Source organism: Acartia tonsa, chromosome 12 (genome assembly GCF_053477335.1).
Source record: "Acartia tonsa isolate MP-2025a chromosome 12, ASM5347733v1, whole genome shotgun sequence".
Classification (NCBI taxonomy): Eukaryota; Metazoa; Arthropoda; class Copepoda; order Calanoida; family Acartiidae; genus Acartia; species Acartia tonsa.
The window spans coordinates 41,230,538-41,257,265 of record NC_137271.1 but is presented as its reverse complement, the minus strand read 5'-3'; the positions used below and the strand labels follow the sequence as shown (position 1 = coordinate 41,257,265).

Sequence of the window (26,728 nt, the reverse complement as noted above, 5' to 3'; positions counted from 1 at the left end):
GATTGGGACATATAGTTATTTAACCCATTTCCCTTCTAGTGTTTTACTTTTATATTACAGAAATAAAAAGTATATAGATATTTTTATTAAAAAGTAAATAAAAAAGTTAACCAAAACGTAGAAAAATAACTGCCAAATTTATGAAATAAAAAATAATAAATAAAAATGTTCTGGATTCACCAAGATTCTGGATCGAGGGATTTATAACCTTACCTAACCTGTCTTAAAGTAATAAAAAAAGAAATGAAAAAACTAACCCCACCCCCTTATAGGCAATTTAATATTAAAATATGGTGACAGGGATTTTCAGTGTTCAACAAGGTACTTTATGTAAAAAATAAACAAAAATTCCATAAAGTAAGGTTACCTTTCCGTTCTTGTAAGCCCTGACAAGGTTCTTGTACATGCCCAGCGGGGTGCCCCCTGTGGGGAGCCCGAGCACAAAATAGTTGTCAGGTCCAGGGTTGTATTCCTATCATAAGAAACATTTAGAGAGAGAGTGCGGGATTAGAATTTTGAAGAACAGTTCTTGCGTGTTTTAATATTTGACCTACAAAGTGAAAATATTATAAAATCAATTCAGAATGGTTTGTATTATAGACAGCCTTTTGCGGGTATTAAAATGTAAAATTATAAGATTAAAACCAGTTTTATTAGCCCCGAGTGAGGATGATAACCGTCTAATACAGCGGATATTAATAGGTTTCAAAGGAACACAGTAATAGTGTCTGACTGATTATGACGTAACAAAAAATATTAGCCAATGAGAGGCCACTATAAATTTTACCATTCGTCAATAACGGCCTCTCATTGGTTAATTTTTTTTGTTACGTCATAATCAGTCAGACACTATTACTGTGTTCGTTTCAAAGCCATACTGGAAAAAAATTAAAAGAGAAAAAGTACAATTGTAAAAAGTAAAATTGTTTCACAATTTATGATTAAAATTTTAACATAATTCAAAATTAATTATGGCATTCTTTTGATTTTAAGTCAAGTATATAAAACAGGCCCAAAGTTATAAGGTAGCTCTGCTACTGAATAATTAGTTTTTTAAAGTGCTAACCTTAATTCTCTTGATAACATACTTCGCCGCCCATTCTAATATTTGTATATTTTATTAATTTTTATTCTTAGGTTGAGTTTCAACCATAAAAAATCTATCTTTACTCTACTATATCGTCATTATAAACCCATTTCCAGTAAGGCCTCGAAACCGATTAACATTCACTGAATCAGAACCGGTTCTAAGCCATGCTGAAAAATCATGTATAGCATGGTATAACAGACAATTTTCCACGAATTTTAAAATACAATCAAAAAGATTAAAACCAGTTTTGTAAGCCCGCTCCTTTAGTCACTCGTGGCTAACAAAACTGCTTTTAATATTTGTTTTAATTTTAATATTCGCGGAAAGCTGCTATAATACGATGCGAAAATTAGGAAAAACATAGATTTATCATCATTTATTCTATCCCTGTCAGAAATGTAATAAAATATCCCTGTAACGTCGTTTGAGTTGTCTCTGATGATCAATTTCATTATTAATGTTCTGAAACTCAAATAAAATAATTTTCATACGAAAAACTATGTCTAGCATCGTATTATATCCAGCTTCACGAATATAAAATGTACAATCAAAACATTAAAATCAGTTTTTTTAGCCCGTGCCTTCGGCACCTCGGGGCTAAAAAAACTAGTTTTATTCTTATAATTATACATTTTATATCTGCGGAAAGCCGTTTATAATACGATGCGAGAAATAACTATTATTACATTTTTTTATTTTAATCAATCAAGAAATAAGTTATAAATAATTTATAGACATAGCTTATCACTTAAGATCCCTGCATTTACGTAAATTAAAATTATTATTATCAGTAATGTTGTTTATATCTTTAATGTTTTTCTGTATAATTTTTTATATTAAAAAGTAATTTAAAACATGGATATATGGCTACATCCATAAAAGCGAAGGTCACACAACACAGAAGGTTTAAAAAGACAACATTCCTAAGTAGCGAAGCACATAAAATCATGGATTTGAATACAGAAAAATAGATTTAAAGAGCATTTGTTGAAATTAAGATTAAATTTAGTGGAGAAAAAAATAATTTAACCTTTCTCATGTGATTTTATGATTTTTAATTTTATATTTTGTATGATGACTGACGTTACGGACGCAAAGAGAGATAGAAACACACTAAATATAGAAAATATTCGCTTTTGATAATATTATAATCATTTTAAGTATAATATGTTCTTAGTTTTTAAGTAGTTTTTGTAATACTTTTTTACTTAATTAAAAAGTACTGTTCACATTTTTACGAAGCTTATCCTTTTTGTGGGGGAGGGTATTTTTATCACAGGGCTTTAAGTACAACTAAGAGTTTTTTACCCCCAAGCTCCTAAACCATCTCTTGACCAATGGAAAAATATCATGAAAATTATGGAAAGATTGGTCCAGTTGTTTACGAGATCTTAATTAACATACATACAGATATCCTGTTACTTTAGTATTTTGCAGTAGCTCAGATTTTTAAATACTTTGCTACGATTCAATACAATCGGTTCTACTCTATAATTCGAAATGTCCGTTCGTCCGTCTGAGACAGAAAGGGGAAACGTGATTTTCTCGGCTCCTATAAAAGATAGAGAGCTGAAATTTTCAGGGATTAATTATGTTAACAGTCTTCAAATTTTCACCAAGTTTCATTAATATTCGTCTATTGGTTGGGGTGCAAGATCAATTCCTACATTTTTCAGTTTTATGATTATCTCAACTCCTATTCAACATAGACGGCTGAAATTTTCAGGGATTGAATACTTTCATATTATGCATACTTTTAATAAGTTTTATCAATATTTGCTTATTGGTTGGGGTGCTAGTTCGATTCCTAGATTTTTAGGTTTTCATGATTTTCTTTACTACTATCTGAGATAGACGGCTGATATTTTAAAGGATTAAATAAGTTCACAATTTACTTATCCCCACAAAGTTTTATTAAGATTTGCTAATTTGCTGAGGTGCTAGATCGATTCCTAGATTTTTACGTTATAAATCGTACAAGGTTTCGTGATTTTTTAATCAAAGAATATAAAATACAAGAAATCTAACCAATCATTCCTAATCTAAATCTTTCAAATATAATCAGCGACAATTATAGGATAAACGTTCAATTTACAAACTTGCTCTCATTCTTTGAAATTCGTCAATAAACAAGAAATATATTCTGTCATTTCTCAACGGTCTATGAGGGACATATATTCGGTATATTCTAGACAAACAAACATTCATACAAATAAAGTAGTCATATTACTAAACTAAAGTGAATACAATGATTTTAAAAATATATAAATATATATAAAGTGGACAGGATTATGGAGTTGCTACGCTTCCCAAATTATACCTAACTGATAAAGGAATCATCATGCTAAGTTTGACATCGATAAAACAATTAGAATATACCTAAATTGGAGTGGGGACAAAAAACCTAATTTAAAAATGCCTAACTAAAAATGCCTAACTAAAAACACCTAAGTTTAAAAATACCTAATGTTAAAAACACCTACGTTAAAAACACCTAATTTAAAAACACCTAATTTATAAATGCCTAATTTAAAAACGCCTAACTAAAAATGCCTAACTAAAAATACCTAATTTTAAAAATGTCTAATTTTAAAAATGTCTAATTTAAAAATACCTAATTCTAAACTATCTAAACGCCTAATTTAGAAATGCCTAATTCTAGAATATATAATTTTTTCACTAAATACCTAAAATTTTGATAACATTAATACAATTGGCTAATGATTCTTGCTGAAGGAGCTCGATAATCGATGAACCAATTTGATTCATCTTTACAATGAAGCTTCTCATAGGTCATGGGAATGTTTATAACGCTTTTGGGGAGGTTACCAACACCTTCCAATGAGAAATCACCCTTTGAAAAAATCCTCCCCCCCCCCCATATTTTTATATTTCTGTAATCGTTCTTTATAAAACTAGAATTAAAATGGGGGATGGTCAACTACCACCCCCCAAAAAAATCAACCTACTTTTATCTTTCCCTCTATTACCCCTGACTGACCATCCCCTTGACGAGTTTGTAAAGCGACGCTACGGCTACTTAGGTTAGAGAAGAAACCAATAAAAAGAAAAATTCATTTGTTTTTTTTGTCCTTCAACCTTTGATTTTACTAATAAATTTATTTCTCACGTGAGGTGCCACAGCTTATACCAACAATGAAATTAATTTGGAAAAAAATCACGAAACCTATATGTGTTTTTCAGCTGTCGTTGGGGGGCAACACATTGTAAAATTGACGACCTCTAAATTTGCCCCCCAAATATTATTTTATATTTATTTCGCTTGTTGGTTATACCTTATACCTGGAGGTGCCACAAACTAATCATAAATTTAACATCATTTGACAACAGTTTTAAGATATGCTTAAAATTAGGTTTTTTTAAATTAGGTATTTTAAAATTAGGTATTTTTAAACTTAGGTATTTATAGTTAGGTATTTATAAAATTAGGCATTTTTAAAATTAGGTGTTTTGTCACATTAGGCATTTTTAAAATTAGGCATTTTTAAATTAGGTATTTATAAATTAGGTGTTTTGTCACATTAGACATTTATAAAATTAGGCATTTTTAAATTAGGTATTTTTAAATTAGGTGTTTTGTCCCCACTCCCCTAAATTGACGTTCAGAGCTATACGATAAGGAAGAACATATCCTAATCTAATAAAAGCTTCGATTTTGATAATTAAATAACAAATTCACATATGATTTATCATACTCCCCTATGTGTTTGTGTTGTACTTTGCACGACAGTCACTAAGCAACTGACTGACGTGCTTAGATGGAATCAAACTAAAAAATATTTTGGCTTTACGTTGGGGCAGTATCCTTTTTGGTGGTAGGGGGGCCAACAGATCTATAGTATAGATGTATATATAAACAACTACCTCCCTTCCTTTTTCAAAGACCTCTTTCGCCTTGTTCTAAATTATTTACTGCTACTTGGCTGTGTTAATATAAGCAACACCATTGGTTGATTTTCAATGACCCAATAGAAAGGTTGTACAAGGCTGTTGCGATGGGGATATACAGTTATTTAACACTTTCTCCCTCTAGTGTTTTACTCTAATGGGGGGCCTTAAAAAAACACCTGTTTAAATGAAAATAGAAGTTTGAAATATATTAAGTAAAAATACATATTTTAAAATTATGCATGTTAGGATAGTCGTATAAATCTCAAATTTGTATAGAAAATGTAACATTATGCCTAATTTCCTAGGAATTATCATTATGAAAATCGAAATAATTATCCTTTCATATTCATAAAATTTAAATTATTAGTATTATCAAGTTTAACATTATGCTTTATTATTACAAGAATCATCTAACTACGTTTTAAATAATCATAGCGATTCTAACATGCTTAAGTTTGAAATCAGGTGGTGTTTAAAGTGGGTCAGTATGAATAAAATGTATATTGGTCAAGATTTAAGAAAGTTGAAATTCTGGTTGAATTTATCCTTTTCCTTGCTACCAAAAATTTCAAGGTTATATCAAATATATTTGTAGCGGTGCAGCCTTTCATTTAACTAAGACAAGTTCGTACGTTTGTCTGCCTGTCGTTGATTAGAAATCGACAGCATCTTCCTTGCTTATTGCTTGTTTTCAAAAATTTTAAAAATCAACTGAACAAAATCACAAAACCATGCAAAATAGTCTTAAGAATCAACATATCTAATGCTGTCAAACCAGATAATAAGAAATGGTTCTAATAGGCTCTCTGATAATGTATAAAATTATACCATATTGACAGAAAAATCTTTATTCAATAGGACGATTTAGCATATTTTTTTTCAAATCTAAAGCTTTTCGTAACGGAAGGACGTACGGATTCTACCGCAATCTTTGTCTTTGGTAATATAAAATGTTTATTACTACTGCACTAATTATGGATATAATTATCCTTGTTTGTTATAAAATCCTAGTCAAATATATTCTAAATACCAAATAAATTACCAAATTAAACTAAAATGTGTATTTGATATAACTTCTAATTGTACATTTTCTTAGTTTTATCATTTACACAAAAATGGGCAAATTATTTACTGTTTGAAAACTTAAAAATCCAGTGTTTAACAGTATTTTCCTATATGTGTTCTAAGTAACGAAACTACTCTGTAATTTGCTATATATGTCTGTCAATCCGAAGCGCTATGGGAGAACTATGATTTTCTCGGCTGTCAGTTAAGATAGAAAACAGATTTTTTGATGATTTCTTTTTTTAAAATGAATGTTTAGTATACAACTCACTTGGTCAGTCGTTATGTCAGTGTGTTACAAATCGGATAATATTTTTTATTAAGGTTTTGTGATTTTCATCTATGTATCGTATCCTTCTTTTTCACATTTTTTATGATAATCAAACATCTGCTCTATAGCTTACTTTGTAAAACAGTCCATGATTTTTGAGCTATGTTACCTCTTGATGTTGTCATTCTTGTTTATTGTAATAAAAACAAGGATATAGCAACATAAAAAAATATTTTTCATCCTTTATGATAGTTCTCAATAAATTGTTTTCTGTGGCATTTTCGAGGGTTAATATCAAATATGATATTATACTTTGTTGTCCTAGGAATCATTATTCAAAAACAGATGAATATAATTATCATTACATATTATGCAAAAAAATGTTGTCAAAAAAGTTGACAGCATGTTTTAAATAGATGTTCGGACGTTCTGGTAAATTTTATAGAGTTGATACTCTTTCTAAATTGTACCAAACTGTTATAGGAATCACTGTGCAAAGTTTTACATTGATAGGACAGTTCGGGTATAGTTCCTTTTCGTGGCAACAACGCCCCTTAAGGGGCGATTCGTTGTATTTTCAAAATGGTTTTTGGTCGGTTATTTTGGGTTAGGTTAGATTATATTCGGTTAGGTGATTGCCCCGCAGGGTTAGGCAATTGGCCCCGCATGGTTACTGGTTAGAGCCCCCCACAGGGGCTAGAAATAGGAGAAAAGTTACTGTGAAAATACAAATAAGTGGCCGGGGCGTTACCACGAAAGGGACTATACCCGACAATTCTAATATAGATGTACAGATGAAGAAACCAATACTAAATATAGAAAAACTTCGCTTTAAAAAAAATATATTTTTTTTCTTGTAAAACTTCGATAAGCAGTTTTTTTTATGACCTAGGGACAGACTGAAATACTATAGCTATATGGTAGGTTCGCTAATAACAAAATAAAAATAGTTAGAGGCGGAAGTTTAAAAACCAGTAAATTTTTGGGATAAAGTAACGATAAATTGATGAAAAACAACTATTTTAATAAACAAAATAACCCATTATTTAGACTTAAACAATTTATAGGCGAATATAGTTAGACAATGCTGCCTTGTACAATATAATCAAAATTTTATCAAAGGTATAATCCAACTAATGAAAAAACGTGTTTATAAAACTTTGAAGACCAGTTATAGAATAAGGAGGAATAGAAGGGAAAACCCTTATTATTTCTGGGAAATTTGAAGGAATCTTTGACTTGCGCAGTAAAGACAATAATGCTAAAGTACAAATCACGCTGACTAGTTGGACAAAATTAAAAAGTTTAATTTGTAACAAAATCCAATAGATACTGTTAAATATTTGTTTAATGCCTTTAAATTTAGTTTTATATTGTATTTTGTAAGATTTGTCTTTGAACAAATTGCTTTCATTTCTTGAGGATAGTAGGTAATCTATAACCCTTTCATATATTGGTGTCATACTAAGAAAACCACCACTGTAACACACCTCATGTGGAGGTCATTCCAGCATTTGATGCTTGGTCGTTTAGACAAAGATGATAAGTTACTTGTTATTGTACACCTTGTTTTGATAAGTATGATTGACCACGTTTATAATTTTTATGGGTCAGCTAAATGGGTACAACCCCTTCCCCCCCCCCTTCCCTACCTCAAGTTTATGTATGGATGTATTTGCTAGTATGTATAATCAGCTGTTTAAAACAGCATAGGAGCGAAACCTATCATATAAATGCTGAGACCAATATTTTGGTACATTTTTGAAAAGTAAGTTGCTTACTTAATTAAAATTTTTAAGGCTTTGCACATAAAATTCGATTTTAATCCATTGTGAAATTGTGAATAGGTTAAAGAAAGCTGGACACTCGGCTACAAGGCTTTTAGTAAATTATTGCAAAAGGAATTTATTTTGAATATTTTTTCATAATAATTACTTAAATCATGTGATTTACTAACAGCCTTATAGCCGTTTTGGTCTTTCAAATGTTCCAATTTTAATTCAGGCTAGCCAGGCAGAATCTTCTACCTGGATTCTATTCTATACTTTATCTTCTTTGAGACCAGTATAGTTTACATTCCATTGGCATGGCCCCTTCCTCTACGAGTTAACGTACACGTTTGAAATGGATATGATATAAGTGGATATATTGACAGGGGAAATTTGTCATCAGTTTAGGTTGCAAATTTGGACCTCATTTATTGGTCAGTTTGTTCATCCAGTGGATGGAGGTATCGTTATTTTAGCCAGCTACGAGTAACACTTTATTAGAGTACATGAAAATCTGGTGCTACATCCAAGTAATTATATATTGATTGTATTTGACCATATGCTAATAAAATGTTAAAATAAAGATGTTGGATATATGGTTCATGGTAGGTTTATTTCATTGGTTATATAGGTAGCAGCACATCTAACTTTTAACTACTCTTGTGGCTGCGCTCTAAGCATCTAGGGTGCTGTATTCAATAAGGGTTATAAGGGGACAGCAAAAGAGAATAAAACCATTCCAAGGCTTAAATAAAAATATAGCCTAAACCCATATCGGGACCTATGTGAATCTTCCCTAAAAAGAAGAACTCATTCAATTATCTAGTTCTTGAAATCTTAAGCTTCAGACTAAAAACCCTTACCACTGTATATAACAGGATTGTATGTTCGTCTGTGCTTAAATGCGTAAGCAGCAGTGTTTACTTTTCCATGCTTTTGACCAAATTTCACTATTTAAGAGATAAATCAACGAATGAAGGAACGTGTTATAAAACTTAGGGTACCATAATAGTTTACAGTCATATGTCCCCTTCCTCCAGGAATCTTAAGGATTAAAACAATAGCCGTTAAATTATTGTACACCCTCTTTTATAATAAACAAATTCACCCCTATTTTAGATTTGAAATATTGGTCGAAAAGTTTGGACGCTGCTAGTATGTACCAACCAATAAAGATTAGTTATAAAACTTTAGGCACCAGAAATTTTTATTATTCAAAATTTATGACAAAGCCTATATTATGTAAAAATTGATCCATGTGACGCCATAAAAATGAGGGAGATGAGAGGAGATGTGGGAAAGAAAACCCCTAAAAAAGAGATGGTTAATCCCTCATTTTTCATGTCGTCACATTGGTGATTTTTGACACAGTTTTGACACAATTTGGGCTTTGTCCAATTTATAAGATCTATCACACATTTTGCAATTAATTGATATCTTTCACATAAAACTGTTTAAATCAAACTAACCAAAGATTTTCAAGCTTTTTGGGGGTAAAGAAGGGGGGGGGGGGGCGGGGGGGTGTAAGATTGGAGTTCAAAATATCAATAGAGAGGTGTCAAAAGTATTAATTTATAATATTTTAAATATGATAACACCTTAGGATAACTTTTGATAAGCTGTATTAATTATGTTTTCATTGGTGGAAATTTGTTAAATTGGAAAAAAAGAATGAAAGTCACTCAGGTTTTTTTTGCATCAAAGACAAGCAAGAGTTAAATTGACTTTTTATTGAGTTGTTGGACACTAAAATACACCTCTCTCGATTTTGGTTTGAGGGGGTTGTCATAAATCGCACATCTCCCTGGCAAAATTCTCTGAACGCCATTTGGTAAAACCTTGAGTTGGGGGGGGGGGTATCACTATATAAAAGTACTAGCGGCTACGCCCCTAGAGGCCTCTAGAGGAGGGGGGAGTTGAATCCCAAACCACATTGTTATTTGATTTTTCTATGTTGCGTTCAAGTCTCTACGAAAAACCGATTTTTTTTAATTTGTGATTTCTCTTGGGAGGGTGGTGGTACCCTCTCCCAAAATAGTTATAAACCTTCCCGGGACCTATGAGAAGCTACCCTGTCAAGGAGAACCCGATCGGTTCAGCAGTTAGAGAGATCCTTCGATACAAACAAACAAACAGACAGGCATCGTTCTACTTGGTATTATAAATATAAAATCTGGTGCAAAATTCATGGAATAACGATTCATTTAAAGTTATTCGTTCGTTTCCCTGCCTTAGAATGATGACGTTAAAACTCACCAAACCTTGTACATATACAAAAACCCAAAATAAAACTAAAAAAATCGCCAAACCTTTCAACCTATAAATACTTATAGTCTAAGTTTCATAACAAATTTATTTTCTCTATATAAAAGTAAAAGGATCTGTGTCTGTGTGTAGCGAGGAATCTCGCTACCCACTGCTGAACTGATATGTTTCTCCTTTACAATGTAGCTTCCATAGGTTCTGGAAAGATTTATGACTTTTTTGGGGGAGGGTACAAATCCCCCCTGAAAAAAATCTTTCCCCCAACAAAAATTTTTTTTTAATATTTTTTTTTTAACTTAGACCTCTTAAGACTAAGAGTCTCCTAGGGGCGTATCCGCTAGTATAGTAAATTGCAGTAGTTCTGCAATAATGCGTTTTAAACATAGACATATGCGAACTAGTTACATATATAATTCAAGAAATTATAGTCATGGAATAAAATATAATAGTATCTTTTTGCTCTGGTTTAGGCCACTTAAAATAATGCACAGATAATAAATTTCTATCATTATACCCATTCAAAAGAATTTTCAAATCTGTATGCCTATAAAAAATCGATGGTTTTTCTTCTAAGACTTATTAAAATTCTAGTTTTTTTAAATTAACAGGATGGCTATCAGTGCGTTTTTCTTCTTCTGTAAGACAGTCTTCTATCTTTTTATTTATCTAATTGTTGGTTCAAACGTCAGTCTGTTTGTATTTTAGTTACTTTAGCGGGTTAATTTAATGTAAAAGGAAATTTCAAATAAATTATTTACTTATTATTTCATGAACTTACATATAAATTTCATATATATTCAAATTGATATAAATATGTAGATCATAGATATAAATATTTTATCAGAAGAAGCCCGGCTTTTCTATACTATGATCGTTTGTCGGTTAGTCCGTCATTCTGTCAGTTTATTTTGTAAGAAAGAAATATTCGTGTACAAAGATTTTTTGTATGTCAATTAAGATCGCGATTCCTAACCACTGAACTGATTGACATCAAGGGAGGGGATATTTGGTTGTTTATTACTCTGGTCCTCAAAGTTTTCTAAAAATATTTTCTTATTCCTTGATTTTGGGTACTTTTTTTTAATTTTGATAAGTTGGTTCAATAAGTTGAGTGTCAAAACGTTTCAACCACTAATTGAAATCTATTCAAGGGATTATTTTGCGTATCATAATTGGGGATGTACATCATTTTATCGACCATTGTCTATACTGACTGACTGAGCTCTCTATTAGTCCTAGTATGGTTTTAGACTAGGGTTGGGCCGGATACTTTTTTGGCCGGATACCGGATATCCGGCTGATTTCAAATGCCGGATATCCGGTAACCGGCCGGATATCTGGCCAACGCCGGATATCCGGCAAATATCCGGTTATCCGGCCAAATTACCGGATATCCGGCCGGATAACCGGCCAAATTGCCAGATATTTAAGTAGTAAAAAAAATTCTTCAGAAATCTTATATAAATTTACATAAAGTTCAACTTATTAAGAAAAATGTTCTTCTAGCTTCAATAATAAGAAAATTATAGCCAAATTAAGATTTTAAAAAGCAGAGATTTTTGGTGTAAAGTATAAAAAATTATAGAGCCGGATATCCGGCCGGATAGTTTCAATATCCGGTATCCGGCCGGATATTGAAAATGGCCGGATATCCGGCCACACCGGATATCCGGCCCAACCCTATTTTAGACTATTTAAACAACCACTGAATAATAAAAAAATATGTGTTAGTTTGTTGTTTCTCCACTACTTATAAACAAAATTGTCCTTGTTCAAATTGAAAATCTATTTTTGGAGTAATAAATTCATCGCATATATTCATCAGTTGATAAATTATTAAAATTATAAATTACTTTTCCTTTTCAAAAACTTTTAATTTGAATTTTATTAAGTTATTGAATACAGATTATTAACTTAAAATTGATAATTATTTTTGTACTGGTTTCATTTAATGAATGAATAAATATAGAAAAGCTTTAAAACTTTTAGTGGAAAATTTTTCATTACAAAACTATATCAAATTAGTTTACATTATAAATCACGAAACCTTTCACATCTGTTCACGCCACAAACTCACACACCGAAACACACCCCGCACAATCGACGCGCTCATTATATGTTCCGTACCGTCACGCCACGAGGCGACCGGCGCATTCATATAAATACAGGCAAACCATCAGAAAACCGCACATTTTTAATTTATCCTTTGAGGAGTAAAGACATTAAATTTAAACATTAATAAAAACACAGTGAAAATGAATTTATCAGAATTATTGTGCAGTGAAAACTTGGGACAAGTTCAGGCTGATGAATACAGCCGCCATATTGAATACAACCTAGAGGTTCAATCCTCTGTGGATATGACACTCTTGGCCGACACCAGAGTTGTGGCCAACATGATGGCCGATGAACGTGACTGTCAGTTGACAGACTATTGCAACAACGGCCAGCAGCCGATGATTAAGCCGCACATGCGCAAGATCGTGGCCGACTGGATGTTGGAGGTGTGCGAGGATCAGCAGTGTGTACCAAATGTGTTTCACACAGCTGTCAACTACATGGACAGGTTTCTCAGCCAGTCTTCCGGGCTTGATAAGAAGTACTACCAGTCCCTGGCCTCCGGCTGCCTGCTGTTGGCCAGCAAATTCACCGAGGTCAGACCTTTGACAACTGAAAAGCTTTCCCTGTACACCGACCACTCAGTTTTGCCTGAAGAGCTGAAGGCCTGGGAGATGGAAATCTTGACAGTATTGAACTGGGAATTATCTGCAGTCACAGCTCAAGCTTTCATTGATCATTTTATCCATCCTTCTACCTCAAATAATAATAATTACAAAGTAGCTGACAAAGTCAGACGTCATGCTGAAATTTTAGCCGCCACAGCCGCTACTGAATATAAATTTCTTATGGTCAGACCGAGCTTAATGGCCGCCGCTGCTTTGTCAGCCGCGTGCCGCGGCCTTGAAGTGTCCTACACCCTGCCACAGCAGCTGTCAAAATATGAAACTCAAATTGAAACTCTTGTGGTTCATCTTGAGTCCTTACTTCATTCTTACTCCGAAGTTGCTGGCATGAGCTGTCAGGAACAGGAGGAGCAGAACAACAACATGACCTGTGTCCAGGCTGTCCAATCCAAACAGGTTTCCAGCAGTTACCAGCAAGAAGGCCAGCTAACCCCCACAGATACCCTAAAGATTGCTGCCATGGTAGCATAATTAAAAAAAACATGTGTAGAACCCAAATTCTTTCAGTGTCAAAATTGTAATCAGAAAATTTTCATTATGTGCCTTTAATTATTTTTTTTTGTGAACTATAGTTCACTTAAATTCCCATGTACCTTAATTATCAAATATCTAGTTTATTTTTTTATATCATTTTGTTATCAAAATTTTGCCGAAAGCCAAAGATACGCTTATAATCATTTTTTAATGTATTTTTTTTTATAATTTGTGTCAAAGTTGTATATTATTGCAACTTTCAGCGCCGAGAATTCATCCAGTTATTGTCATTAAATCAGTTATTACTATTATTATTATGTATTATTTACTTTATCAAATAAATTTTAATACCTTAATTCATTATCTTATTTAATTTTTAAAGATGAAGCTTTTCTATGATTATGGTCGGTCTGGTTCATTTAAACATGTTGGAGATGTTCCATCAATTTAAAACTTTGTATGACGGTTTCAAGTTAGATAACAGTTAGATACTCTATAATCGTTACCAAAAAGTCCTTAGGTCCATTTCAAACATGCTGATGACTAACTTATTTGACAACACCTTTTTCATTATCCTATTCATGTGATTTTTGTAATAATGATTAAGCAATTTAGCAACAAATTTTAAGTACAATTTGTTTGGACTTAAATTAATGTTCTGCTTTTTAAGTTTCTTTTTAAGAAATTCTGACATTTAAAAAATCTGTTTTTTTTTTAAATTTGGCATACAAAAGTAAATCTTATCGAATTGCTTTCCTCGCCGGCTATGGGTATTTGCAAAACTAGTAGGATCTGGATGTCCATATCTAATTTTGCGTATCTTGGCAATTTTTCATTTTTTTTATGAAAGTATCAAGAATTTCCAGTCGTTCTATGAGTTTTTTTTGCTGTGTAACATATTGACTAAACAAGAACGTCCGAGAAAATGAATGTATACCCCCCCCCCAAAATAAAAAAAATATGATTTCCAATTTAAGAAGCTTGTTTGTTACTTATTATTTACTAGCGGCTACATAGAGGCCTCTAGTGGCACTTTAAATGTTTTGTTTTTTTATTTCAAATATGTAATTATTTTCTATGTTGCGTAAATTTTTTTCGCGATTTTTTTGTGATTTCTCTTGGGAGGGTGGTGGTACCCTCCCCCAAAATAGTTATAAACCTTTCTGGGACCTTTAAGATACCACCCTGTTAAGGAGAACCCGATTGGTTCAGCGGTTAGCGAGATCCTTCGGTATAAACACTCAGACAAACATCCTGTTACTTTATTTTAAGGATATCATTACAGAGTAATAAGCACAAATATTTATAAGGCTTAATTCATGATGTCAAATATAATATAATCAGGATTTATAAGAAGCAAAGCAACTGAATAATTCTCTTTGTCTGACTGTCTATCAGTCCGTAACGCTGTTATAGTGATGTATTAATTAAAGAAAGGCGTATGAAGTTCTAGTAAAATCCTTATTTCATGCGCATCATAATCTTTAAATAGTTTTGTCTGTCTGTTTTGAGTTAATGTATATTCTCTCTTATTCTTTGATATTAAAAAAAACATCTGCTCTTACTTTGTCTGTTTGTCCTTTTAAATGTTTTTTTTATGCTTCGCTACATATGGATGTTGTCATCCTTGTTCTTTTATCACTTACGTATTTGTAAAAAGCGTAGATTTTCTTTATTTAGTGCATCCACTCAGTAACGGATAGCACTGACTACTTGATTAGGTATGTTAAAAAGTTCATTTGATTTAAAAACCTTTTTATGAGGCAATTCTATCTTAAATATCCGAGAGACTGTTTGTCTCTTTTTTACATCCATTTTTTACAACATTTTAAGATTTAGGATTTTGTAATGGCGAGTTATAAAACAATAAGGTAGGATAAATTTGAGAAATAAAGTTGTAAAGCAGATTCCTAAAGAATATTCTGTGTATAATAATAATGTAACTTATTTTTTTTGTTAAGCTTCGCTTTTATAGATTTTTGCATTATTGTTATATTTATGACAACAATATGGAAGTTTGTTAGAAAAACCTACGGATTATATCGTTTATAGGTCAAAAAAACATGAACAATTATTTCCAAAAGTAGCGTAGCAAAAGCCAAGACGAATAATAAAATCAGATAGCCTAAAAGCATCCGCATCCCCGGACCTACATATACGAACCTCCCTAAAATGAATCTAAATCAGTGATTAGCGAGGCAAACAAAACCCTTACTACCACCCCCTCTAATCCTCTACTGGATGAATGAACTGACCAATAAACGAATTTATCAACATAAATTGACGACAAATTTCTCACTGTCAATATCCTTCTAATAGAGTGAGAGGATGTATGTTTGTCTTTTTGTCTGTCTGTTTGTTTGTACCGAAGGATCTCGCTAACCGCTAAACCGATCGGGTTCTCCTTAACAGGGTAGCTTCTCATAGGTCCGGGAAGGTTTATAACCATTTTGGGGGAGTGTACCAAAACCCTCCCAAGAGAAATTACATAAAATCGAAATTATTTTTACTTTTCTCGATTTTACGAAGTTGTTCAACGCAACATAGAAATATTTGAAATATAGAAAAATATAAAAAGTACCACTTGAAGCCTCTAGGAGCGTAACCACTTGTATCCAAATATAGTATATCCATTAATATTACGTACTGTAAAATTCCTAAGTAAAATGTTCCACAGACTCTATGACCTCTTTTTGTCACTAAGAGCATTTAAAAAGATTTTTTTATCTAGTCAAAAACGTTTTTAATACATCGAATTTGAAAAGCATCACTTTTCTTTATTTAAACAGGCCCGTACGTCTGTCTGTAACGGATTGCATTGATGAATTTGGACATGTTAGAGACGTTCTATCAATATGAAACTTTGAGGGATGTCTTATCTGTATGTTATTCAGTACCTGAAATTTAGAAAGCATTACAACTCTATAATCTTTACCAGAAAATCTATTTAAAAATGTTTAGATCATGGAAAGAAAACGAAATAGTGGGTTTCGTCGTATTTTCACAGTAGCTTTTCTTCTTTTTCTAGCCCTGAGAGGGAGGGGAAGCTTTAGTCCTGCAGGGCCTTTTTCCCAAGCTTGCAGGGCAATCATTAACATTTACCTAAAACAACCTATCAAAAGCTACTGTGAAAATACGACGAAACCCCTACTTCGTATTCTTTCCATGATCCAAATGTTTTCTTATTTAAACTCAATTTTTGCTGTGACATAAGGAATTTTTTTATATGTTTTTGATAGTTTTATAAATATTTGAAGTTACAATGGCTTATCTATTTTTGTTAAAGTTTATCAAGTTCATCGTATACTATATTTGTTAGTCATATTTGGAAATAGAAGATATATAACATAGAGTGACTAAAAAGGAATTATTATTAAAAGCGAAGCCTTTTCTATAATAAGGGTCGGTCCGTTCGTCCGTCCGTTGATTTAAACAGGTTAGAATTGTCCTATCGATTCCAAACTTTGCATGGTGATTCCTGTAGTAGTAAGGTAAAATTTAAAAAGCGTAGCAACTTTTTTATGGTACAAAATTATTCGATTGATCTGATTTTTGGAATACTGAACCCTAGAACAACAAAGTACAATGTTGTTAGCGAAGCATCTCTATAAACAAGTCATAACAATGTAAGTATGTCCTTAAACAATTGCCTATATTTATGCAGTTTTTCAACGAATTTACTTATAATTTGTTTCGACCTGATTATTCAGTTCTGACACTCTACAAGTGCAATGTTAATGTTCATTTGTCCTACCGTTTCAGGGCTTCGTATTTATGAATGTTGTCATCCTTGTTAAATATCAAAAGACACTTCACCATTTAAACCAATGGATAATGTCGACATAAATATCAGGCCAATTAGCTTTTTTGTCAGTAAGGAATGTAAATTATATATAGAGAAGATTTTATATTAAAACAGGGAGTGGTTATATGAGTAGAACTCGTATAAATTTCTATATATAGTTCTCTAGTATATATGTTAGTAGTAACTAAGACAGAAAATAGATAGGGATCTAAAGGGATATGACAATGGCCGGTAAATTGATTTACAAACCCAGTGATGATACACAAAATGTAGATTAAAAATAGTAGTTGAAACGTTTGAACACTTAACTTAATGAATTAACAAATCAAAATTCCCTACAGTTGTTAAGCAACCCAATAAGAAAACTTTGGGGACTAGTGCTATAAACACTAAACAGTCCTCTCTTTCTGAGCTTTACTACTACTAAAAGGAGTGGTTATTTAAACATAACTCATATAACTTTCTATTTATAGGTCTCTAGTACCCTTAGTAACTAATAAGACAAGAACAATGGATATAAAATAAGTGGATATTATGACAAGGCAAATTTTGCGGTCAATTTAGGTTGCTCCTTTAGTTCTCATTTATTGGTCAGTTCTTTCCTCCAGAAGGTGGGAAAGTGATAGGGTGAATGGGGGATATTGTTATAATAGCCAGCTAGAAGGACCATTTATTAAAGTAGGCAAACATTTTGTGCAACGTCCATGTTATTATTTATCGAATACAAAACCAGTTTTAAAAATTTTGTTAAGAATACACAAAATCTTATCAGTTTGAAGACTGGAATCAAATAGTATAGTTGTCAAGAATATGTTAGGTCATAGTAAACAAAATAGTTTTTTTTTTAAATCAAACAGTGAACATTGAAAAACAAGTTATAAATAGAAAAAGTACATTTGTAGTAATAAGTAAAAACAGTTTTAAAAAAATAAAAAGTGATTATGAATTATTTTTAATAGACATTTGTTGTAACTTAAAAAAGGATGTGAATGTGACATTTGCATCTAATAGCTTTCTGTATTTAAAATCTTTATGTTTATAAAATTTTTATACATATATCTGTAAACAATAACAAAAAATTTTTTAACCACGTTAGACATACGGACAGTCATGACCTATGAACAGTTAAGCTACACAACCAAAAAAGTGATTTTAAAGTGATTAGGTGCATTTTTTCCATTATGGCTTCGAAACCGATTAATATCCGCTGGATTGTGATTGGTTCTGAGCTATATTGAAAAATTATATTTGGTATTGAATTATAGACAATTTTCTATGAATAATAAAATGAAAAGTCATATTATTAATACCAGTTTTGTTAGACTGGGCCTTCGATCCCTCGGGTTTATCAAAACTGGAACTAAGCTTAAAAATTTTCAGTTTATTTTCCGCGGAAAGCTATCTATAAGGTCCTAAGACAACGCAGGAGTCCCAAACGTCGGAGTGGACAAACGCAGGAGTGGACACTTAACCTAACTTAACCTATTTTAAACTATGTTTTGGGTTTTTAAATGCCTAACCCCTGCGGGGGGCTTATTTGTATATTCATATCTTAACCTAACCTAACCTAACCTGTATAGAAATACTTACTTAAATTAATATTTTAACACTCCAGCGTTTGTCCACTCCGACGTTTGGGACTCCTGCGTTTGTCCTGGAACCGACTACGTTATAACTATTACAGGTGAGAAAATGTTATCTCCAACGTATGTATTCTTTTTATTGCTGGCATTTATTGTGCCATTTTATATGTACACAACCGTCGGCATTTATTTTGTGGTGGATTTCCTCAAATATTTGAGTGAGAGTCCGTTTGATCCAGAGAGCTTTATAGTGGTTGGTGCAGGTATGTAGAGTAGTTTTGCTCAAGGAGGGAGGGGACATTGGGCTGTTTATTACACTATAGTCCCAAAAGTTTAAGCATAATGGTTTCTTATTTGTTGATTTAGCAATTTTGGGGATTTTTATTGAATTTTAATTAGTTGGTACATTAAGTTGGGTGTCCAATCGTTAAAACAACTATTAGTAATCTACAGAATTTTGTGTATTATCATTAGGGATGTACATCAATTTATCGGCCATTGTCTCATCCCTTTAGATCCCTGAGTTTTGCTCCTATGTAAAGTATTGTAGACAAGGATCGACAGCCGCGCGTCAGCCTCAGTGAAATTGCAATATTATAACTTTAAAATTCAACTGGGTGTCTTTTCCTCTTCCTATACAGACAATCTTCAGAATTTAATTTGTTGCACATAAGATTTAAATTTTAGGCTTATGTGCAGCTGAGGCCTGTATATAGAGTAGTTTTGCTTCTGTTTTCTAATATAAGACATAAAGTTTTTACTTTAATCGCCCTTACGGGCCTTAAACACAATGGTGTCTTTTCCTCTTCCTATACAGACAATCCATCTTTTCAGAATTTAATTTTTTACACATAAGATTTAAATTTTAGGCTTATGCGCGGCTGAGGCCTGAATATAGAGTAGTTTTGCTTCTAGTTTTAATATAAGGCACATAGTTTTTACTTTTATCGCCCTTAAGGGCCTTAATCACAAAGGTCCTCCAAAATCGAACTTTTTGTCCCAATAATTTTAAGCTTATTTTGTTTGTCAACACTGAGGGTCTATATCAATATATCGTTCTATACCTTTAGATCCTTCTTATTGTCACATACATACAAATTCAGGTAGTGGTGGAAGTGTTGTAGCTGGTAGGTTGGCAGAAGCAGGTCACAATGTCATCCTGGTGGAGGCTGGCGGTCATTCTCCACACCTGGCACATAGTCCATATCTATCTATCTATATATCTACATTCAGGTAGTGGGGGAAGTGTTGTGGCTGGTAGTTTGGCAGAGGCAGGTCACAATGTCATCCTGGTGGAGGCTGGCGGTCATTCTCCACACATAGTCCATATCTATATATCTACATTCAGGTAGTGGGGGAAGTGTTTTGGCTGGTAGGTTGGCAGAGACAGGTAACAATGTCATCCTGGTGGAGGCTGGCGGTCATTCTCCACACCTGGCACATAGTCCATATCTATCTATATATCTACATTCAGGTAGTGGTGGAAGTGTTGTAGCTGGTAGGTTGGCAGAGGCAGGTCACAATGTCATTCTGGTGGAGGCTGGCGGTCATTCCCCACACCTGGCACATATCCCAGTACTAGGTGAAGTAAATTTAACCATAAATTAACAAGTATGTCCATAAGTAGCTCAGTATCGCTAAGGTTAATTTGAGGTTTTAAATCATTGAAAAATGTATACATTGTAACAAATGTAAACAGGTAAAATACAAAAGTATAATTGTAGACAAATGGACAGACGGACATACAATTGGCAAAGAGCAGCCTTGCTAGAGCTACTCATAAACATTAAAGTTAAGTATAACAATATATTTGCATATTAGCCTGAGGAATATATCGCATATTTTAGTCTATGATTTAAAAAATAACTTAATCTGTAGTGAATTGATGTGCAAGCCACTCTTCCCAACACTTATATTTAAAATTAAGCCTAAAACCATCCCTGAGCACATGTGAAGATTCCCTAATTTGAATATCTTAATCATTCCAAAGCTTTATGATAATACACAAAAAGCTTTATATGCCAGTTACTGTTCTATTTCAGTTGGTTATAATCAGCTTGGACCTATTGACTGGCAATACAAGAAAGTTACATTTAAGATTATTAGAATTTCATATCAAGAAAAAACATAAAATAAATTTTATTACCGAAAAAGTGTCATAGTATACTTTTATTCTTCATAATAAGGAAAATTGACAACAAAAAAATCATCTGATTATCGTCATTGATAGAACAGCCAAATTGACCAAGTAATCTATTGAGTAGCTTTGCAACAGTATAGTAAAACAATAGAGGGGTAATGGGTTAAGTAATTGCATATCCCCACATCGTGGACCCTGTGAAGACTTTTAATTGGTGATTTGAATATTATACAATAACATTGGGAATATTAACAGTACATAGCCAATTCCCTTCATAAGAGTAGAAAGCAATTTGCTAACAGAAAGGCTAAGGGTCCGATTTACTGGATCCAGGTAGTTGTCTGGCTTATTTATTTATTTTTGCAACCAATAATGTAACATGTGGTGAGCAGAACTGAAAAGCAAGAGGATGCAGGTCTGGCCTTCAATGGTGTATCTCTGTGGCCCCGTGGTAAAGTTCTGGGTGGCAGCAGTATGCTCAACTATATGATGTACATCAGGTAAGAATATGGGACACCTGCCATACTCTGTGGCCCCGGGGTAAAGTTCTGGGTGGCAGCAGTATGCTCAACTATATGATGTACATCAGGTAAGAATATGGGACACCTGCCACACTCTGTGGCCCCGGGGTAAAGTTCTGGGTGGCAGCAGTATGCTCAACTATATGTTGTACATTAGGTGATAGGTTGGGACACCTGCCATACAATATTCAAGCCTCCTCTGGACTATTGCAATCGGTTTATAATGACTTGGATGTTACACCTAATTTTCATGTACTCCATAATCAAGTAATATTCCCAGCTAGCTAAAATATTGATACCTCCCATCCCCCCCCCCCTCACTCTTTACTCTATTCCCTCTCTACTACTTGCTAGACGAACTACCTGATAAATAGAGTCCATATAAGCAATCTAAATGGACGACAAATTTTCCTCTGTCAATATATTGTATTTTATAACATTAGTAATGCATTATTTTGACATATCAGTCTTATTGTTTTTGAAATACAGGTTCTATTTCTTTTTGAGTGGGATTCCTGTCAGAGAACAATATCAAGCTTCCTTGGAGGCAAGATTATTTGGTGCTATTGGCATTTTTAGAAAGGGGTATTAGGTCGACCATCACCTTCATTTTAAGAAGATAAAATTATTTTGATTTGAGGCTAATTTTTTTCAATGCGCAGTTTCTATAGGGGAATGGACAAAACCTTCCCCAGTTGGGGACCTATAAAAGAAACTAACTTCAGTATAAAAGAATAATAAACCATTTAGCGGTTAGAGATCTACATAGATAGACAGCTAGAGACATTATATATCTTTTGTGTAAGTATATTTACTAAGAATTATTAATCTTTAAGGGGACATAATGGAGATTATGATGAATGGGCTGATTATGGAGTGGAGGGTTGGTCTTGGAAAGAGGTCCTTCCCTTTTTTAAGGTGAGCTGTAGATTAGACTGCTTTGATACTCTGGATAGCATATAATCTAGAGGTGATGGTACATTTGACTGTAAATTATATTGGTAATTTGAAAAGCACTTTCTCTCATTTGTTGCCTTAAAAAAATTGGGTACTTTATTGGTTTGTAAAGAATTATTAATATTTCTTCTGTTTATTTCTAAAACTTTTGGAGTTTTTTATTAGAAATCCGAAAATTTTGATGGATATATACACGAGAATGACCAAGGCTATCACGGATTTGGAGGACCTTTGACTGTACAAAATGAATCCTTTTCTGAGCCCATTCTTGAGCATTTCTTGGCAGCTGGCAGGGAGAAGGGATACCCTACTGCAGATCCGACAGGCAGTGGAATGGATAGGTCCTTCTCATGGATTCCTGCTTCTATTGCTAAAGGTTAGATTTTTGGTAATTTTGTTCTTCTGTTGTTTTTTCCAGATCATAGTTTTGGGATGGCTTTAGACTAGTTTTTGCTACATTCCTCTTATTTCAAATTAAGAGATCCTTTTGTATCTTGTTAAAGACCCATACTAATTGTTATTTCTTCTGTTTCCCAAATCCTCTTATTGACAAAGTAATCCTTGTTTTAAATTGTAGGTAAACGAGCAGGAACCTATATGGCGTTTGCAGATAAATACTCCAATGATAATCTACGTCTAGTTAATCAGGAAAAGGCTAAATAAACAAAATTAGTACAGAAAAGTAGTAAAGTTTTTTTGTTTTTTTTTGTCCGTAAAGATTTCGCTAAACATCGGACTGATTAATTTCTACATTCTATGGAAGCTTTAATACATCCCGGGATGGTTTTAGGCTATTTCATTTCTTAATCTAAGCACTGCCCTTAGTTCAAAGAAAACTTTTTAAATAATCTTTTCTAAAAGTGTCACCCTTGTTCATTAAACAGCTATTCTATACTATCAATAACCAGAATAAAAATTTCAGCCATATATTGAACAAAGGCACAAGTAATAAGGGTGATATTTGAAAACAAGAAAGCTGTCGGAATTGAACTTGAAAGATTTGGACGAAAGGAGGTTATTAGAACAAATAAAGAAATCATTCTATCCGCAGGAAATCATTTATCCATATTTTATTTGTGTAGCGCAGCTGCTCTATACCTAGACTCTGTCCGTATGTTTTTTGTTTAAAATACAGTCTCATTTACAGACTTATATACGTTTCTCATTGATTTTTATATTTACTGTGTTAGTTACTTTTTTGTTACACTGCCAGTATGTCCGTCTCTTTATCATGTTAATTCACTATCTAGAACAATTCCTTAATTAATCTTTCCTTTTCTCATTCTTTCTTAATCTTTCTTTCCCTTTCTTTCTCTTTCTTCTCTCTTTTTTTATGTATCTGTCTCTCTCTCTCCCTCTTTCTCTCTCTCTCTCTCTCTCTCTCTCTCTCTCTATCTCTCTCTCTCTCTCTCTCTCTCTCTCTCTCTCTCTCTCTCTTTCTTTCTTTTTTTCTCTCTCTCTCTCCTTCCCTCTTCTTGTTTCTCTTCCTCTTTTTTTGCCTTAATTTTGTATGTATCTCTCTCCATTTTTTCTCTTTCTTCTTTCTCTTTTATTTTTCTGTTTCTTTCTGTCTCTTTCATTCCATTTCTATTTCAATTAATTGTTACTACGCAAAAGCTTAATATTTTGAATAGATAAATGATTGGAAAACTGGACAGGATCAATCGGAACACCACAGATACTAATGTTGTCAGGGAAGTTGATTTTCATGCTTTAAAAAGATAAAAATTAAAAGACTTTTTTTCTTGTTAATTGATGAGGTAAACTACTTCTAATACCATCCTATTTTGGTCTTTCGGTTTTTATGATGCTTCACCTATTTTACTCAGAATCAAACTAATTTTAACCTTTGGAATCAGGAAGGGAGGGGAGAATGGATTGTAAATTACACTGGCCCCGACAGTTTTATAAAAATCTTATCTCAAAACTTTTATCGAAATTTTATTGGTTAGTTTTAAACAAGGATTGTCCAAACTTTACAACTAATAATTTTTATCAACAGAAAGAGTAAATACTGTGATGTTACTCGATTTAACGTCCATTGTCTTATGATCCCTGGAAAGAATAGCAATGATAATTTGCATGAAACCAACCTATTAGGAATTGGTAATGCTGCAGAGTTGTCAGAGCATGGAATTCCATTAGTTCAAGATACACCTCTTGTGGGCAAAAATCTACAAGATCATATTTTTGCTCATGTACCATTTAAGGTAACTTCAATTTCTTTTATGAAAAAAAATATTTTAAATTTGGCTTTTTAAATATTTTTTTTTTACAATTGTAATAAATTGGCTACTTAATAACTAACAAATAACTGCTTTCTTTAATGAAGATCAAAAACCAAAGCATATGTCACTACTTTTTATCAAAATTATTGTTTTGTTATTGTAGATACTTAAGGGGATAATTGTCTTTGTTATAAAGAAATTGAACTTTCGTTTTTCTACAGCTGTTAAAGAGATCTATATACACACACAAATACGGACATACATAAACTCAAACATCCATTATTTTGTCTCTTTTTTTAGGCCCCTCAAGCTCTATCCAAGGACGCAAACAAACTATTTGCTTTAGAAACTGTTGTAGATTATTTCAAGAATGGTAAAGGACCCTGGACATCTATAGGTAGATATAGTTAGTTTAATCCTCCATTTAATTCAGTGACATGCATAGGGATTTGACAGGGGTTTTCATACAACAAGAGAGGTGTTATTAGTGTCATGGGGGGGTGGATGTACCCCCTTAGGTGTCTATCAACACTAAAAAGTCAAGCAAGCCTCCATGGATTGGTAAATTGACGAAGTTTTCTTCGTAAACTCCTTAAATTTAAGGGCCTGACATGGGGTTGTAGAGATCCTTGTCAGAGGGGGTGTATCTAACCCCCTTAATTTTCAGGGATGGTTGAAGCACCCCCTTTCTACGCGCCTCTACATTCTAATTTGAATAAAAGTACAAATTCATTCACAATATTGCAGTTAAATGTAAAATTCATATCACTAATTTAAAAAAATTAAGATATCAATTAATATTGAAGAATCAAAAACTCTTCAAAGAGCTGAAAATAATTCATTAATTTTACAGGAAAATATTCAATTTAAACATTATTGTAATGCAAGAAAACTGATAGTTATAAAAATTTAATTTAGTTCATTTTTTCCTCGCTAGGTGGAGCTGCTGGCACAGCTTTTATTCACACAGCTGTTAACAATGACACCAGGCCTGATATCCAGATTATTTTGGCCAGTTTTTTGTGGGGTTTAGACCATGGGCTACAGCTGAAACACAATATTGGAATGCAGGTTTAATTTTAAAAAAAAATTGAATCTTAATTTAAAATACTGAACTATTGAAATTAAAATATTTAATGAATATATAAATCTATCAAAACAAAATAAAATTATTTGAAAACAGTTAATTTAAAAGTTTAGGTAATGTAACATTTTTATACTACCTTTTATTTTAGAATTTTGCATTTGACTGGTTTGAGAGCCATCAAAGGAATGGAATCATAATGGCTCCAGTTTTGTCAAGGCCTAAATCAACAGGTTTATAAATTTAAGTTTTTTTAGGGTAAGCTGAATATATTAGAATTTATACAATAATATGTATGAGGATATGTATTGTTGAAATTAATTTCTTTTTCTCCTCACTTTAATATCTATATTTGCTACAACTTTTTTACACATAAACTTAAATTTTAAACATTTTCAAAAGGGCATACTTCTTAGCTTCAAGATCTATGTTTGATCTATACAGGAGAGTTGGACCATGGAAAGAAAACAATAGCAGGTTTTGTCGTATTTTCACAGTAACTTTTCTTTTTTTTCTAGCCCCTTGTCAATGTTGTAAAAGAGTGACAATTGAATTTTCAATGTTCTAGGTTCAATCAGGTTAAGAAGTAAGAACCATAATGACCATCCCATCATCAATGCTAACTATCTCTCAAGCAATGAAGACTTAGAAACTCTTATATCTGCTGTGGAATTCTGCCATGATATTGTTGAAACACAAGCTTTCAGGCAGGATGTAGTAAAATTAATAATTTTTTTTATGTTATTCCATTAAATTTATTATCAGAAATGAATAAAACCACGCCATTACAAAGGATGCTGAGACTTGTTCTCACTGCAGC

General features: G+C 32.7%; 3 protein-coding genes across 3 annotated transcripts in view; 2 read left to right on the top strand and 1 right to left on the bottom strand.

Moving 5' to 3' along the window:
- Positions 1–1,557, bottom strand: part of Oscillin (glucosamine-6-phosphate isomerase Oscillin) — a 39,790-nt gene extending 38,233 nt beyond the window's left edge. Inside the window, exons 1-3 of the mRNA XM_080180295.1 lie at positions 1,505–1,557; positions 1,067–1,103; positions 368–472 (exon numbers count right to left, since the gene is read on the bottom strand). Of these exons, the coding sequence (XP_080036421.1) occupies positions 368–472; positions 1,067–1,103; positions 1,505–1,542 (180 nt within the window). The 5' untranslated portion in view covers positions 1,543–1,557. The remainder of the gene's footprint in view (positions 1–367; positions 473–1,066; positions 1,104–1,504) is intronic.
- LOC145334524 (alcohol dehydrogenase [acceptor]-like) overlaps positions 1–26,728 on the top strand; it is a 105,156-nt gene that overhangs the window by 75,662 nt on the left and 2,766 nt on the right. The window contains exons 2-15 of the mRNA XM_080179982.1: positions 19,080–19,241; positions 20,453–20,560; positions 21,021–21,060; positions 21,511–21,618; positions 22,476–22,557; positions 22,762–22,972; positions 23,174–23,245; positions 23,537–23,649; positions 24,257–24,291; positions 24,698–24,806; positions 25,125–25,221; positions 25,762–25,895; positions 26,060–26,141; positions 26,477–26,615. Coding sequence (XP_080036108.1) covers positions 19,088–19,241; positions 20,453–20,560; positions 21,021–21,060; positions 21,511–21,618; positions 22,476–22,557; positions 22,762–22,972; positions 23,174–23,245; positions 23,537–23,649; positions 24,257–24,291; positions 24,698–24,806; positions 25,125–25,221; positions 25,762–25,895; positions 26,060–26,141; positions 26,477–26,615 — 1,484 coding nt within the window. The 5' untranslated portion in view covers positions 19,080–19,087. The remainder of the gene's footprint in view (positions 1–19,079; positions 19,242–20,452; positions 20,561–21,020; positions 21,061–21,510; positions 21,619–22,475; positions 22,558–22,761; positions 22,973–23,173; positions 23,246–23,536; positions 23,650–24,256; positions 24,292–24,697; positions 24,807–25,124; positions 25,222–25,761; positions 25,896–26,059; positions 26,142–26,476; positions 26,616–26,728) is intronic.
- LOC145333804 (G1/S-specific cyclin-D1-like) lies at positions 12,566–13,946 on the top strand. The gene has a single exon (XM_080179043.1). The coding sequence runs from the start codon at positions 12,628–12,630 to the stop codon at positions 13,585–13,587; it is 960 nt and encodes a 319-aa protein (XP_080035169.1). The 5' UTR covers positions 12,566–12,627; the 3' UTR covers positions 13,588–13,946.